The sequence below is a fragment of the Salminus brasiliensis genome, chromosome 6 (genome assembly GCF_030463535.1).
Source record: "Salminus brasiliensis chromosome 6, fSalBra1.hap2, whole genome shotgun sequence".
Lineage (NCBI taxonomy): Eukaryota > Metazoa > Chordata > Actinopteri > Characiformes > Bryconidae > Salminus > Salminus brasiliensis.
This window is the reverse complement of record NC_132883.1, coordinates 7,193,214-7,210,943: the sequence shown is the minus strand read 5'-3', so window position 1 is coordinate 7,210,943 and position 17,730 is coordinate 7,193,214. Positions and strand designations below refer to the sequence as shown.

Sequence of the window (17,730 nt, the reverse complement as noted above, 5' to 3'; positions counted from 1 at the left end):
AGCTCTTAAGGAGTGCATCATTTGAGTTGATACATGAATCAAGAGGATGAATTAATCAATTGATTCATCTAGCAAAGAATCACTAAGCTTCATTCAACACACATCATGCATGGCCAAGTTAGTAACCACAACAGGCTCTCTGTAAATGATGACTGCAGCAGAGGCACCCACGGAGCATAACAGAATGTGCAACACACATTTATAAAGTGCAGGAACAACACAATTAATCCCCCACAGACGCAGCCTCAATAAACATGCCCCCGACTACTGTCGGATGCCATAATATGCACACTGAGCCCACAATTTTTAAAGATGCATCTAGGTGCAAATGGGCCCCAAAATAGGCCATAACTGATGGCAGCAAATAAATCACTGATTGTTTGAATATACAGATTGACAAATTCATAGTAATATTAATATTAAAAGTAAAGTGTCCAAAACCCATGAAATGTCCCTAACTAAGACCTAAAATACTACATTAGTGGACAGCTAAACATCTAACAGGCTCCTCTAATAATTTTCAAAGTTAGACTTTATGTTTAAAGCCCCTGTGTACCTAAATCTAAGGTCAACTGGCTCCACAGGGCCCCCAGTGTGAATGTAGAGTATGTCTTATTAGACTCAGACTCTGCGCCATGTGTGTATATATATATGCTGGTAACTCGTCTTAGTAAATCTAAAGATCTAAACTTCAAAGCAAAAAGCTAAAAATGTCATTTCTCTGTCTCAAGCCCTTGCCATGATAATGTAAACCAAATTTTCTTCACCAGTGATAGAGGGCTGTCAGTCACGCACGTTTCTTTGAATACTAAGACCAGGCTGTCCTCAGACAGGCCTGATGAGGGCATTTTGCCTATTTGTGAGGAGTGTTTTATCATAGTTCTAGTTCTGCTTTGTGTTTTTTTATTTAAATATTATTGACGCTTCATTTAATACCCAAGTAAAATCAATATATCAAAATGTGTTCCCGGGGCTTTAAAGTCACCTAGCAGTTTGCAGTGCAGTGATGTGGGGGCAGGATGGGGGGCTAATTGATTGCAAAGCTTATGAATATGAAACATAATGTGATTCACTGTAGTCAATTGATATTTTTTATGAAAGGTATATCACAAGTAATGGCAAGTAAGCATAAGCTGACCCCAAAAATTAGGTTTGAAGGCAGCATAAAATGCAGATAGGAAAGTCTGTGACAGCCCATTAATATAAATAATACACAATAATGTAAAAATACAAGACGGTGGTTTAAACTGTGCACCCTTACCTAACATTCATTACTGCTAATTTAACCCATATGTCCTCTGGTTGATACCCGCCCCGATGTCAACAATAGACCAGTGAATTCGTGTCGTCACTTTATAGTGGTTATGTCCATGTTGGACACTCTGGGTCTCGACTTTCAGTGGCAGAAATGAATAGGGTTTTTAAAAATTCACCTTTGGTCATTAAATATCTTCAGAACCCTACACATTTTTCTCCTGTACTTCACTGAATCCTCTGCTACTGCACATCTAGACACCATAGGCCTATAACAACTTGTGGTCCATACCACAAAAGTATTAAAAGAGGTGAAATCAACCTCTTCCAATTAGGTCATGTGAAAGGCCTTGTTAAAACAAGCTAAGAATGGAAACCTCTGTGAGTATTAGATGAAGAACACTGAAGTGCATTACCAGCTTTTGCTGGTTACTGGTGATCTAGATGATCTAAGCTGGTCCTTGAGCTGGTCAAGGTGGTTAAAAAGCTGGTCACCCAGGAAAAAACATACCAATGCTGGTAAGCAAGCTGGTGAGGCAGCTAAGCTCTTGACCAGCACAGAAGCTGCCAGTGGTGCAGTGGTGGCTCAGGGGATAGTGCGCTGGGCTATTGATGACAGGGTTGTGGGTTCGATAACTGAGATTGGAAAGCTGCCACTATTGGGCACCCTTGAGCAAGGTGATGGCTGCTCTGGCTGCTCTGGCTGTTCACTGTGTGTGTTTGATTACTAGTGTGTGGGTAAAAGGCAGAGGCTGAATTCTGTCCGAGTCTTGTCTAATATGATTTAGAGTTTTAAAGAATTTAGCAGGTCTTAAAACCAAACCAAGGCTTGGTTAAGCTGGTTGTATTGATGGACTAGCATGGTAAACAACTGCTTCTCAGACTGACCTGGCTAATATCACTGGACTACCGTGTACAAACTCCAGTCTAATGATGCCAGTTCAGTGCGCAGTAGCATTAGCTTCCTATTTTCACTCTTTAACAATTTCTTAATTCAGAGGATCCAGTGATGTACAGGAGAAAATGTATAATGGACAGTGCTTATATGATTTAGAGTATGATTGTGGCTATTTTTTTTTGGACAACCCCATTAATTTTTGCTGTTGAAAATAAAGCATAAGTCTGACTACAGGATGATGCACGACTTCAGTGGTTTATTACAGTAATAATAAACTGTAATAAACTGATTTATTGGAGTTTTAGAGCAGTCTCAGTCTGCACATCCTTAATTTAGCTAAAGAAGAGGAGGAGGAAAAGGAGGGGAGCATTTAAGCTAGCCTAGCTACACTTTCTTAAAACGTAACATCGACATAAATAGTAAGCTAATTACTTAGATACATCATCAGCTGCTGGATTTGCACTAATTATAAAACTCATATTTATCCAAACCCATATAAATATGCTCTATCTTTCAGTTATGTGTTGAATGCGTTGGGCTTTTCCCACCCGTTCTCAGCCAGAACTCCAGCCACCTACTCGGTGATTGGCCGGTCGCTCATCCTTCACTGTCAGACTGCTTGTGCCTTCGAACGTCTGGCCAATCCCATTGTAAGAACCGCGGCGGTTTTAACCAATCCGCTTGCGGGAGGCGGGACTTGTCCTTAATACGGGTGGGAAAGCAAATAGCTGCAGCTGGACTGTTTGACGTTTCCAAGCACTTTCAAAACACAACGTCCAGAGAGAGACCGTGAGGGCCTAGAAATCCCACGCTATGGAAAAGTTTATGGTACAGTTAAGTTAGTTTAGTTTAGTTGTTGTTAGCTAAGTCAGTGAAATAAATAAAGCCCCCCAGGTGCTAATTGGGATGTCCATTGTCCTTCTGTTTTCAGGTCATTGACACTTTGTGCCCTGGATGCTTTGGTGTGACCTTCTTTGTCAAAGACAGGGATTCTGGCTTGGAGCTTACACTGAAGAAGGTAGGATAGCTACTGAGGAGCACATTAAATACATTAGCTAGCTAGTTTTCATGGCATAACAAGTGTCATTTGTGTCATTTCTGCCTGTCTTGCTCTTTTTAGGTGGAGTGTTTGGATAAAAGCAGTGCCAACCAAGCCCTACAGGAGGTAGTGGCCTATCTAATGTAATTACATACCCAACCAGTGTCCCCTTTCAACTTTCAGATGATGTCGATAAGGGCTGTTATCAGACTCTGTAGTATTTGTTGCCCTGATTTGCATGTCCTTTTCCCCAAGGCTTTGTGTCTACTAAATGTGACTCACCCCAACATTGTCAGATACAGAGAGCTGTTCATATCATGGGACAACAATGTAAGAAGGTTGTTTTTTATCTTTGTCATCTTTGACATATTTAGTTACATATAGTCATGTGAAAAAATGAAGATCATGGGCCAGGGGCAGTGCGCCAGGTTATTGATAACAGGGTTGTGGGTTCGAATCCTGGGCTTGGCAAGCTACTGTTGGGCCCTTGAGCAAGGCCCTTTACCCTCTCTGCTCCCCAGGAGTTGGCTGCCCACTGCTCTGGGTGTGTGTACTCACTGTCCCTAGTTTACTAGTGTGTGTGTGTGTGTGTTCACTACCACAGATGGGTTAAAAAGGGAATAGTGAGTGACACGCTGATTGGTTTATTGAACGTTACGCCCAAAACACACCCATGATTAATTAAGAGAATTAGTACATGCTTTTTGTGTGTTTGCGATATCGCTACGATTGCAAAGACACACTCACACGCCCTAAATCAAGCTGGACGGTGTGTGGTTGGCGGCTCGTGCGTGGTTGACGGCCCCATATGTCCAAATGTTTTTGTAATATGTCATTTTTAAAAAGACAAAGGTTTCCATGGGTTTCCATGTCTTGTTTTTTTCACATGACTGCACATAGTATTTTACCATTATCATTGAAAAATAATAAATGTTATTCATTTGATCGAAACCTGTCTCATCACAGATATCATCAGTCATGCTTTCTATGGTGATGGACTCACCCTGCATGACAAGCCTCAAAACGGTGATCGCTTCTCACAGGGAGCAAAAGCAGAAGTTCACGGACGAGGTGTGGTTTATATATGTATATGTAAGCACTGTACTACTCCATAGAAAAACACACAACTAACCTCCTCACATAACACAGTAGCTGACCAAACACTGGGCTGCAGGTGAGGCAAGCAACTATTGCAAGAGGCGGGATCTTTCCAGTGACGTCAGTAGGCTACTAAGAAGGAGTTCTCACAGGGCAGTCCTACCGAGGACCCGGCCTACCTCAGATCTTAACGCAACACTATGTAGCATGTTTACCTTAAATAACAGCTTCAAAATCATGTTGATGCTCCACTGACTGTAATAGGGAGAATAGTGTCACATTAGTAGCTACATTTTCTTTAATGTATTGATGAGAAAAAGCCTAAAAAAAATTCGATGTCAGATTCATTACGTTTTTAAACCACAGATTTTTTCATGGCTATTGTCGATCCCATTGTCCTCGTAAATTGAGCAAATCCCCAAATAAGGTAAAATTGGTGAATGTAAGAATCTTCATGAAAACTGCATTAGTGGGTTTTAAAAAGAAATTTCTTCTAATCAGCGGATGGTGAATAAGGCCCAGTGTTTCTAAGTGCAACTTAAGAAGTTCTCTAATATTCTTTCAAGAAAGTCAAGAAAAAAATATTATTTTTATTAATATTTTCTTAGGAGGCTCCTCTGTTTTCATATGGAGCCATTTGTAATGTAGTTGTTAATGATGCATTTTACAGCTTATGATAAATTATTCAGCGAAATCTGTGCAAACTGGGAGAAAAACTGAAATTTCAGTAAACAAGAGTTAGACATGACGGTGAAGGAAATGGCCAACAGGAAAGCCACTATTTTCAAGACTAAGAACAATCTACACTTTTAATCTTGTTCAGCTACACTAAATGGACAAAAGTATTGGGACAGCTGCTCATTCATTGTTTCTTCTGAGATCAAAGATGTTAAAAGGGGTTTATCCCGCTTTTGTTGGAGTAACTGTCTCTACTGTCCAGGGAAAAGGCTTTCTACTAGATTTTAGAGGAGCATTGCTGTGAGGATTTGACTGCATTCAACAACATGAGTGTTAGTGAGGACAGGATGTTGGATGATCACCACCCCACCTCATCTCCAACTCTCCCACTTAACCCAAAAGTATTGGATGAAGCACTAACCATCATTATAGAGAACACAGTTCTACTGCTCCACAACTCAATGCTGGGGGGCTTTATACCCCTCTAGATCAAACTTGGCATTGGACAGCATGGTGCTAGGTTCATGTCTATCTTCTCCAGAGAGAATGCTATTCTATTGGTAGCTCTACAGGGACTAGACAAGCTGTGTGTGTGTGTGTGTGTGTGTGTGCATTTCTCATTATAAGATGTGTGAGTTTGAATAACCACCACAGAGTGGTAAAGACATCTGTAGCCATGGTGATGGGAACTTCCTCTTTTCGGTGGAGAGGGTCAAGGGTGTCTCGAAGCATACACATATATTCATTTCCTCCCCCTTCATCCGGAGTGTAAGCTGCGAGTGTAATTCATTTACCTGCTTGAAAAAGACCAAAATGGTTTCTAACGACTTGGCCACAGCACATGAGTGTTAACCTCAGAACTACCATGAATAGAATGATAAAATGAGTGTGGGATTATAGCTGGTAGATCTTCTGTTGTTCTTTATTTGTCGTCTGCCCTTTCTACTCTGCTTACTGTGTGGACGCTTATAGAGACTCATGCTTGCTCATACAGGTCATACAGATGTTCTTGGGACAAATGGTGGATGCACTGGCCTACCTCCACAACAGAAACATTGTGCACAGGTTTGTGTATTTTTTTTTAATAACCTTGTGATACCTGCTTCCGACCACTGTATTAGAAACAACTACCTTGAACATTCACTTACTTTCCACTTTATGAGGTCCACTGTGTGTATTTACAAACTGCAGCCCATCATAGTTATCATGCACAATGTGCCAGCCACCCTTTAATTCAATAATCATTGATCAGTTTCTGACCACAGGACTGCGGTTGACCAGATGTGATTTGGGCGGTGCACCATTCCTAGCACAGCATTGGCATATCCCTAGGTAACATTCCTAGCTGGGAAGTAGCAAGGTGTGTCCATGGTTTCCATGTTGGCCCCACATATGGGTGCCCACCAAGATCCCACTAGGGTCAGTGATGGGACCAGGAAGGGTTAAACATGGGCCACGTCTGGGTTGTACAGTGCACATGGGGCCTAGATTTATGATTATGGTGGGCTGTAACTATGGGACCCATATGGAAAGCCCAGCTAGGTCCAAGAACACCACATGTACAAACCTACTCAGAGCCCATGTCCACCTGGAACCCACCTAGCCCACATTCCACCCATTTGAGCACCCACATGAGCATGTTGGATGGGTCAGGCCCAGTTATGTTGCTGGAATTTGACACACCTGACATCATCAGTGCCTTTATTGAGTGTGATGGGTCTACCACCCAAAAATATCCAGCCAAGAGCTGCTCTGTGATCAGAAACTGGCCCCTGATAAGGCAATGGAAGACGTCTTATGTCTTTTCTGGTAAATATTTTAGTAAGAAAGATCCACCTTGTGTGTCATCTCTAGGAATCTAAAGCCATCCAATATTCTGATGAGCAGGCCGTCAGTCTTTCGGATGTGTGATTTTGGCACACCAACAATTACAGGAGATCGAGCAAGGCTCCATGCCAGAGTCAAAGAGGGTATGTTCAACCTGTTTTCCTTAGTGGTACTATATGCTACTTACAATATGCACTGTTTTGCTCTGGGACTTAAAAATGTTCGTACTTTAATACAGAATTAACTTACACCATATTGAGACCTCCAAACTTAATGTGGCCTTCAGATTAGCTCAAGAACAGAGCGTAGAGAGCTTCATGGAATGGGATTCCATGGCTGACCAGCTGCATCCAAAACTTACATCACCAAGTGCAATGCAAACCTTCGGATGCAGTGGTGTAAAGCACGCCGCCACTGGACTCTAGAGCCAGGGAGTGACAAATCACGCTTCTCCGTTCCCATGGACAAGTCTGGGTTTGGCGGTTGCCAGGAGAACGGTACTTGTCTGATTGCATTGTGCCAAGTGTAAAGTTTGGTGGAGGGTTCCAGGGTTCCAGGGGTTCCAGTGAAAGGAACTCTTAATGCTTCAGCATACAAAGAAATTTTGGTCAATTTCATGCTCTTAACTTTGCGGAAACAGTTTGGGATGGCCCCTTCCTGCACAAAGCAAGGTTCATAAAGTAAAAGAACTTGACTGGCCTGCACAGAGTCCTGACCTCAACCTGACAGAACACGTTTGGGATGAATTAGAACAGAGCCTGTGAGCCAGGCCTTCTCGTCCAACATCAGTGTCTGATCTCACAAATGTGCTACTGGAAGAATTGTCAAGAAATCCCATAAACACACTCCTAAACCTTGTGGAAAGCCTTCCCAGAAGAGCTGAAGCTGTTGTAGCTGCAAAGGGTGGGCCGACATCATATTAAACCCTATGGATTAAGAATGGGATATCACTCAAGTTCATATGCGTGCGAAGGCAGGCAGGATGCTTTTGGCAATATAGTATTACTCTGCTCCCGCTACCACTGCTGCGCCCTAGGGCAAGGCAATGAAAGATTTTTGTCCTTCAGATGAGATTAAACTGCCTGAAGGGATTTCTGAAAGTTTTATGAAAATCACTGTGTACTTTGGTCTATGCCTCATCATTTATACACATTCTTATCAGAATATGATCACCTCTGGTTTGAAATGAACTTGGCCCATTATATTAGCTCCACTTCCCATATATGAGCACTTTGTAGTTCTATAATTACAGACTGTAGCATATATTATTTTGGTGCCGAGAATGAACCAACACCTACATAATACCTGCTCTGTGGTGCTCAGTCCTGTGGGGTCCTGGCCATTGAAGAACATGGCTTTCAACTACAGCCTGTAACTACGGAACTACAACATGCTCCTACGTGATAAGTGGAGCTGATAAAATGGGCCAAGTTCACTCCAAACCAGAGGTGCTCATAATATTCTGATAATCTGTATATATTTTTAGAAATAAGGTGAGCCTGTATATTCTTATACACAAGACGTACATATATATTATATATAATATGTGTCTTCTGAACATTCCACAATATTCTTTGGAAAACATCATTGTGACGCACCTTCAACAGGCTCACAACTCACTGGCTTAGAGCTACAACGCCATCTACTGGACAAAAGCTCCTGCTAGCCTGCTTTAACCCTCAGCTGCTCTCAGTCTAAGACTATGTCACTGAAACTAAATAAATGAATGCTATTCTAATTATCGTCCAATCTGCTTCCAGACGCAAAGTGTTGGATGGCTCCTGAGAGTGTGAAGCTGCTGCAGTGGAGTAACAAGTCTGATGTTTGGTCCCTTGGCTGTATCCTCCTAGATATGCTGATGTGTTACATGCTCGAGGTGCATCTCTCTCTCTCTCTCTCTCTCTCTCTCTCTCTCTCTCTCGCTCTCTTTCTCTCTCTCTCATCAAATTCTGCTGCTGTTTTCAAAAATAGAATCAGAATTTCTCTGAGAATCAGAGTTTGTGGACATCCCTTCTAATGAATGCATTCAGCCACTTTAAGTTGCACCCATTGCTGAAACAGATGTGCAAATGCACACACACAGAGACATAGAGAGCGAGAGACATATTGCCAATAGAATAAAACTCTCTGAAGCAGATAAACCTGAACTATTGGCATTATGTCTAATGCCAGACGTGGGCCAGAGGGGCATAAAGACCCCCAGTATTGAGCTGTGCAACAGTGGAACGGTGCTCTCTGGAATAATGGTGCGTCATCCAGTACTTTTAATCAAATTCTTACAGCAATGCTCCAAAATCTAGTAGAAATCCTTCTCTGGGCAGTAGAGACAGTTACTCCAACAAAAGCAGGATAAACTCTTTTTTTAACACCATTGATTTCAGCAAAAAGCAACATGTCCCAATACTTTTGTCCATATAGTGTACATACATGTGAGTTGCAGAAAGAAAACCCTAAGCCAGTGTTTCTGGAAAATCTGGAAAAATTTACTAAGCCAGTGTTTGACCCTGGCACCTAAGGGTGCATTCACACCTATCATCATTCATCTGAGGGGGTGACTGGTGCCAAAACCACAGTCCAAGCCAAAGTATCAAAATTTGGTCCAACTAAAAGAGGTTGTCTCGGTCTGGATCGTAGGCATATTATGCAAAGTTCTTTAGTGCGCTGGCAAAAATGCACTGTGGCACCAAAACTAACTGGATCAAATGTTTACAATGAAGGAAAAAAGAACCTTGGTTCGGACCTTCACCCTTAGACTTAATGTTACTGGATGTTACTGGTGACAAGTGCAGCTCCTTAAAAATGGGAGTGATGTGTGAATATTGAACATGTATTGAAGTTTGTAATATTGCACTGTCACGTGGACAGGTACATACACCAACATCATCATCACGTCTTACCATGTCTAACCATGTCTAAGTGGTTCATAATTCACTACTCATTATACAAATATTTGCCATTCTGAGGAGGACACTGCTTATTACACATTCGCCTCACTCATATTTGCACACTTTCTTTGTTAATCGTCGGTTGTTTAAGTGTGTTTGCAACTTCTTCCACAAACATTTTCTTTCTATCTAGTATCAGTCAGCTAAATTAGGTATAGCTGCATGTCATTTGCTCCCATTTTGTTTTTCAGAGGGATTTTCTCATAATATGTATGCAGCGGAAAATATCCTGGAAAGGTCCTGAAGTGAAAACCCTGCAAACCTCTTCTCACAGCAACTGCTTTACCCATTAGATCTTACATAACAGTCAATTCTGTGTTCTCAGGAGGACGCCTCTTTGAACCAGCTGTTTCAAATCAGGAAAGATCTCAGTCCATTGGAACGTATCATGTCTAATGACCTTCACAAGCTCCTCACCATGATGCTCAGCCACAGTCCCAAAAAAAGAGCCAGTGTCTGGTCAGTGTTGCAGATGACATATTCACATTTTCACTCAGTGTCTAAGAGTTCCCAGCCCTATTGTTCATCAGCCCTGATCAGTTTTTTATTCATCCACCACCTCTTTACACACCAGTTTTTACACTGATTGTCCATCAGATCAGCTCCACTAACCACATAGGAGCACTCTGTAGTTCTGTACTGTTTCTCTGCGTACTTTGTTTGTTAGCCTCCTTTCACCCTGTTCTTCAATGCTCAGGACCCCACAGGACTGACCACCACAGAGCAGGTAGTATTTGGGGGGTGGGTCATTCTAAGCACTGCAGCAGTGACACTGACATGGTGTGGAGCTGTGGATCAGACTGTTCCTGTTACTGCTGGAGTTTACTTTATATTTCTTATTTGTTCATAATTCTATTCCCATGTTATCTTAATAATCTACTCTTATTATAACTTTCAGAAGCTTTTATTGGTCTTATAAAATCAGTATATAGACAGAAAAGTTGGCAATGAATGTTAAAATAATCAAATGTACCCCATTCTTACCAGGATGCTGGTGAATCAGGCCTTTGTGAAACAGAGTCTGACTCTCTGTGGCTCTTCAGTGCAGACGATGAAGAGGACTCTTCCTCAAGGGGTTACTGGACCACCATTCCACGAAGGGTTCGACAGTGTCCTAGGTACATGGTCCATGCATATGATACACAAATAATAAGGTGATGGTTCAAAACCAACATCTAATTGACACAGCTTTCCTCTTTCTCTAGGTGTAGTAGATCAGTCTAGACACAATGCTGAGGTAGCTAACACTTAGTAGTAACTTATAGCCACTGGTTTAGTGTTTTAGCTTTCCTCAGTGTTGAGTTGTTAGGTAGTGGCACATTGACTTGCTTATGTGGTTTCTGACACTGTGTGAGTCACTGTTATCCATACATATGGGCAAATGTGCATATTGCTTAGCTTATAACAGAAGTAGTAGCTATCCTGAGCTATTTGGAAAAATGGGAACCATTTTAGCAAGACATTACTAAACACTTCAAACACTGTTTGAGAGTAGTGTGCTATGATTTAGGCAGTTTACTCAATGCTAAACTGGTGGATAATATGTTATGTGTTAGCTAGCTGCATTAGCCTTGTAGCTCCACTCTAAAACTGAAGAAACTTAAGACACTAAACATGTCTTGGCTGATTGACTGCATTTATGTAAAAGGGTTACAATTATTTAACTGTTATTCATACTGTTTCGTATTGGGACACCTGCTCATTCATTGCGTCCTCCAAAATGTACAGGTATTAAAAAAAATGTATCCTGCTTTTGTCGGAGTAACTGTCTCTACTGTCTAGGGAAGACTTTGTAATAGATTTTGGAGCATTACTGTGAGGATTTGGTTGCATTTAGTGACAAAAGCAATAGTAAGGTCAGGATGTTAGATGATCACCACCCCACCTCATCATCAACTCCCCAAATAATCCCAAAAATATTGACTGGAGCACCATCTGTCATTCCAGAGAACACAGTAGTTCCACCGCTCCACAGCTCAAGGCTGGAGGGGCTTTATACCCCTCTTGCCCACACTGGCATTAGACATGGTGCCAATAGGTTCATGTTTATCTGCTCCAGAGAGTCCTATTCTATTGACAGTACCTCTTTACATGGACTAGACATTTTGGGTGCAACCTAAAGTAGCTGAATGCATTCATTAGAATGGGTGTCCACAAATATTTGGACATATAGTGTATTTCCTTTACACTCAGTTCTGTGGTTCATTTTGTCCTCATTGTTGTGTTGTCTAGAGTTCATGATGACCTATACAGATATAGAGGATGCTCAGCTCTCTGTTCTGTCATACCTATTGAAGGAGGAGAAAAATGGTATCTCCTGCTCTTTTTTTACATGTTATGTATGGATTGATCATGACTGGCTTATGCTATGAAACCTTATAAATTGTCAGACTATTAGAAACCTCTTTAAATTCATAATAAAATTGTATGTGTGTTTATGATAGTTTTAGAAAGGGTGAGTGATGTGGTGGAAGCTGTGACGTCTGCCATGATGAGCCACACTGGGTCAGCTTGTGTTCAGCTGAAATCTTGTCAGGTCCTTCAGCAACTTCTGACTGCAGGTTGGTCATTACACAAATATGAGATACAATGGATACTATGCATAAAGAGTTTTGTTTGATCGTGTGGATGCCCAAAATTGTTTGTTATTTTAGGACGACATATTGGGCAGGAGAACTTCTGCTTGTGTGGAGAAAACACCCTGAAAGCTGTGCAGAACCATCCCCAGCATGCAGATCTTCTGGCTAATGCATTTCAGGTGCTCTTCCTCGTTTCAAAGAACGGTGTGTATCTGAGCTCTTATTGTGCATTTCCATAATTTGTTATCTGTTAACTTTTTAACTGTTTTCTCATTTAAGTACATTATCTTAAGATTTGGGTAATTTATTTTTTTTTATTCAGTAAGATCTAGATTTTAAGCAGCAGTGTTAAAGCAACATTATGCAGCAGTTTTACTTAAAGCCCATCTACTGTATTAATATTTTCATTTTAATACTAAAGAGATTTTTTATTTATTTATTTTTTTTACACTTTTACATATTTTACACTTAATTAATTGTAGTTAATTGCAACTGCAAGGGCGTGTCAGATCACGGAACAATTGGCAGTGGCATGGCAATGTAAAGAACCACCCCCAGCCCACCAATAGCGGTGCTGGTGGTTTAAAATGGTAGCTAGTTAATTTTTATCACAGTTGCTCAGCCACAATGAGGCTTAATGCACAGAAAGCTACCTCTGGTTCTTTGGTCAGTCTGACGTCAGATAGGCCAAAATTAGTCCCACCCAACCTACATCCAATAGAGGAAAACTATGTATAAAGAATAGTTTGAAGAGACTCCTGAAAATGAGTAGTCCAGGGCTTTACACTACCTGCTTCAATCATGTTGATGCTCCACTACTGTAGAAGGGAGAACAGCATCTCTGTCATTGAAACTCCGGGCTTGGCAAGCCGGATACAACGCTGTGTAACTTAGGTGGAGCTGCCAACACTGTAATATTACTCCACCACCTCAGTCCACATGCTTCTTTCACTTCAGAAGCCAGTTTTATATCTTTCAGCTTGTCAACAGCTGATCCTTTAGCTGCAATTATAATGTGTATTTACTGCAGTGTGGTGTTTTACTGCGTACTTGGTGTGATTCTTAGTGCTCTGGGTTTTCTAAAAGCATGTTGCAATTGTGCTGTCTGATTTTTAGAGAAGGCCTCTGCATTAGTTGTGCAGTCAGGCACTGTACAAGAAGCACTGAACACATTGAGGGCCTTCCCACAAAAGAAAGATATTGTCATCCCGTCCTGCAAATTTCTATGGGCTACACTGGCAAAAGGTAATACACTCACAATCACTTTATTAGGAACACTATGCTAATGTGGAGGTGTAAGACCTCCATTTGCTCTTGGATCCTCTTGCCCTTTACTCACCTCCACCAGCCTGGACTGTTGACACAAGACAGATTGGGCCCATGAACTCATGCTGTTGGCACCAAATTCTGACCCTACCATCTGTGTGCCTCAGTAGAAATGGCGATTTATCAGACCAGGCCAGTATTCTGCTGTTCGGTTGGTAAGTTGATGCCCACCTCAGCCTCAGCTTCTGTTCTTGGCTGAAGGAAGTGGAACCTGATGTGGTCTTCTGCTGTTGTAGTTCATTCACCTCAAGATCAGATGTTGTGTGCTCTGAGTAAACTCTAGAGACTGATCGTTGACATTCTAATGGTTGATGTGAACATAACCTGAAGCATGGCAGTGCTGCCACATGATTGGATAATTAGAAAACTGCATAAATGAGTTTTTATACATAAATCCCAAAATACCAAAATGTTTTTTGTCACAAATTAAAATTATGATTATATTGTGATTATATTAGAATCATTTTCTTCGTGAGTTGATTTACTCCTGTAGAATTGACCAGACAAGGTTAAGAGGATTTAGACATTTTGTTATTAGGGCACTGCATGATTTAACGTGTTCTTTCCAGGTTCCTGTGCTCCAGAATCAGCTGCTGGTGCGCTAGAGACAGTGTGTAGTGTGGGAGAAATGCACCTGCAGGATGCCCTTGTGACAGAGTGTGTGTGTGCTGCACTACAGTCCCTGACCATGCAAGGTAAGATACTGCAGTTTTACCAGTAACAACCCAGGATACACAGCCTTTCCTTTTCTGCTACTCACTGCTATGTCTAATACTTAATTGGCTATCTAAATTCCTCCTTGCCATATAAAACACCTGCTTTGCTGTAAAAAAATGATATGGTAGCAGTGGGTGGAAATTTGTTGTGACTATTTTATTTTTAGGTTGATTTAATGATTTAATGCTTGACACTGGTGGATGTATGTGAGCAATCAAACTGTAAGACAAACTGTAAAACGCTGTGCTTGAAACATAATTTATTTGTTTTCTATTTATTCTACTTCCATGTTGTAGGTCTATATGAGGACATGGATATTGAGAAGGCCACTCTTTTCTTGATGAATACGCTCCAGCAAGTCCAGCCAGACCATCCTGGTATAGTGAATCACGTGTTTGCTGCCATGACCAACCTGGTCCAGAGCTCAGGTGAGAGAGAGAATGTAAATCTGTGGGAAAATTTGCTTGCTACACTTAAAACATTGTCTTATCCATTTCCAGCCCTAAATTAGCCACCCTTGAAACTATGAAAAGAGAGACATATAAAAAGGCAGACGTGTGCACATATGTCTGCAGATCTGTCTAATACAGATACAGTATGTGTGAGAGCATGGCCTCTAAATGCACATGGGACAGACTACTGCATCCTCAAGGCTCTGTCCCCATCTGTGCACATTAGAGATGCCTGCTCTCAGACTTCTCCTCGCTTCAAATGGGAGGAGTGGTGTTTCTTTCATCATGGCAGCTCGAGGGCACCATCCTGATGACCCGAAGGTCGCAGAGAGCTTCTGCCATCTTCTCAATCATCTGCTCCAACATGGTGAGTTTAAGAACACTCCTTAAATTAAGCTGGTCCTGGTGAGGAAATCTCAGGAAAACTCAGGCATCTGTAAAGGCATCATCCAATAAGAGGTTTAATAAGGGAACTGAAACTGTGGCATTTCTGTGATATAGCAACTATTTTTGGTAGTGAACATGTAGAGCTGCGGGTAACGTAAGTAGATTAAACTGTTTAGGCAGTTTACAGGTAATGCATGGTCATTATAAGAAATTAGGTTAAATAATAAAATACTTTTGGAGTAATTACATTCACAATTAGTAATCACAATTGTTGAAAAAAATGCAAAAAAAAGCTTCACTTAGTTTTTAATTGTAAAATATTTTATATGTGACCCTTAATGCCCCATTCAAATCATTCTTCATATATTTTTATCTGTTGCTTTTTTAATTTTGTCATCATCTTAGAAGCTGTGATTCCAGAATTGCTTGCTGAAAATATCCAAGAGGAATTGGAGCAGATAGCAAAACAATTTGGGTCCACTACGGTTTGTTTTTATGCACCGTCCTTCATATTACTTTGACAGTTAAACAGTGTGACTTGACTACATGAAGCTCTTCTCTTGTTTTTAGGAGATTACTCTACTGGCACAGGAGACCTTGTCCAAAGTGATGAGCTTTAACGAAGTTGAGCCGTCAGGTTCTGCATGATCACATCTGGGCATCTAAACCCCATCAGTAATTGACTTTAAGAAAGTGAAAAGTACCACACATCCTCACAGAATCCACTATAAATAAATACATACACACAGTGCACTTCATAATATTTTTCCTTGTGCACGCCACAGAGTCTGAATCAAACACAAACATAATGTATTTTTGGCATTTTTGAAATAAAGTGATAACATTTTAACATAAATTGTGCAATTTATTATTCTACAATAGTCAACAGTTTTCAAGTAAAGGTCCCATAGAATGCAAAACTGTATATACCCCAGTTATTGAATAATGAAAGTTTGGTACATTGAAGTGACACCATGAACCTCGTACCTTGTGTCTCCTTTTTCAAAAGAAACTCCAACATAACCAAAACAGACCAGGAAAGCAGGCTAATTTCAAACCCCCAAAATTGTTACATAACAATTTTACAAATGCCCAGCCCACTAGCGAAAGCCTGTCCACAACTAAAGTCGTGATGTGGTCAAATGCAATGATTACGTAAGACTGGACAGCAGAGCTCATCCTTCTTACCATGAGCCCAGAAAAGAGAAATCTATGGAAGCCCATTTCTGCCACTTAAAACATCAAATATTTTTTTTCCAACTTAAAGCATATTGTATCTCAGAAAATCAGGAAATAATAATGATAGATTTTCTTACGAAATGGTGATGAGAAAGGATCTCAAAATAATGAGAAAGTAATATTGAATGAGAAATCATCTTAAAATATGAAAAATCACAAAATAACAAGAAAAGGATCTCAAAATATTCAAGCAGTTTCTGAAAAAATAATAACTAGAGAGGATCTCAAAATATTGAGAATGGATTTTAAAAAAAATAATTATATGAGAAAATAGTAGCTTAGCATTAGCATATCTAATTAATGACTTAGCCAGCTAGCAACTATAACATATAACAAGAAAAGAATATAATAATGAGAACATTTTTTTAAAAAACTAATGACGAGAAAGGATCTCAAAATATCAAGAAAGGATCTAAAAATGAGAAATAATATGAGAAAATAATAGCTTAGCATTAGCTAGCATCTCTACAGAATGACTTAGCTAGCAACTCAAATATATCAGGGTTTTTTTTTTTTAAATAACGATGAGAAAGAATCTTAAAATATCAAAAAATGATTTAAATTTGAGAAATAATATTTAAAAATAATATCTTTGCATTAGCATCTCTACATAATGACGCTAAGCTAGCTAGCAACTCAAAATAACAAGAAAATATATCAGGGTTTTTTTTTTTTAAATAACGATGAGAAAGAATCTTAAAATATCAAAAAATGATTTAAATTTGAGAAATAATATTTAAAAATAATATCTTCGCATTAGCATCTCTACATAATGACGCTAAGCTAGCAACTCAAAGAAATGAGATGGCTAGCTAGCTAGTAGCTATCTCAAGATCAATTTATCAATTTAAAATGTGATGTTTTTTTAATTATTTCATTTCATGGGGATGCTATCAAATAAATGGTGTTTTATTTTTGAGGGAAAATATCAGAGTTGCTGTAAATAGGCTTGTAAACCAGCATCTGGCCAAAGTAGCTAGTGATAGCTAGAGATACATGCTTAGCTACTAGCTATTTATACTTTGAGGTTAGAGGTTTGGTTTAAAGTTAGGTAAGAAGGGGAATAAATATATAAGAGGGGATAAATAAAGTGTATTATAGCTAAATTCGTAGCTAAATGTGACTTCTCGTGTGCACTGTAGTTATCTATCTATATGCTAGCTAAGCTAGCTAGGACACGTGTGAGCGGCCTGGTCTGATCCTCGGCTGCACCGCCGCGACCACCAGCGACGGGACCCTGAAACAGCAAGCCGGGGGAGGTGGAGGTGGAGGAGGAGGAGGAGGAGGAGGA

The 17,730-nt window shown here is 40.3% G+C and overlaps 1 protein-coding gene across 1 annotated transcript; it reads left to right on the top strand.

Annotated features, from left to right (window-relative positions):
- Positions 1-2,929: 2,929 nt before the first annotated feature.
- Positions 2,930-16,030, top strand: LOC140557219 (serine/threonine kinase-like domain-containing protein STKLD1). Its single transcript, XM_072681464.1, has 18 exons — positions 2,930-2,980; positions 3,084-3,170; positions 3,273-3,317; positions 3,447-3,521; positions 4,158-4,262; positions 5,962-6,032; positions 6,822-6,937; positions 8,555-8,670; positions 10,065-10,198; positions 10,727-10,857; positions 11,972-12,049; positions 12,184-12,300; positions 13,435-13,563; positions 14,214-14,339; positions 14,658-14,789; positions 15,040-15,180; positions 15,606-15,685; positions 15,771-16,030. Exons 1-18 carry the CDS (start codon positions 2,966-2,968, stop codon positions 15,846-15,848), a joined length of 1,776 nt encoding a protein of 591 aa, XP_072537565.1. The 5' UTR covers positions 2,930-2,965; the 3' UTR covers positions 15,849-16,030.
- Positions 16,031-17,730: the final 1,700 nt, after the last annotated feature.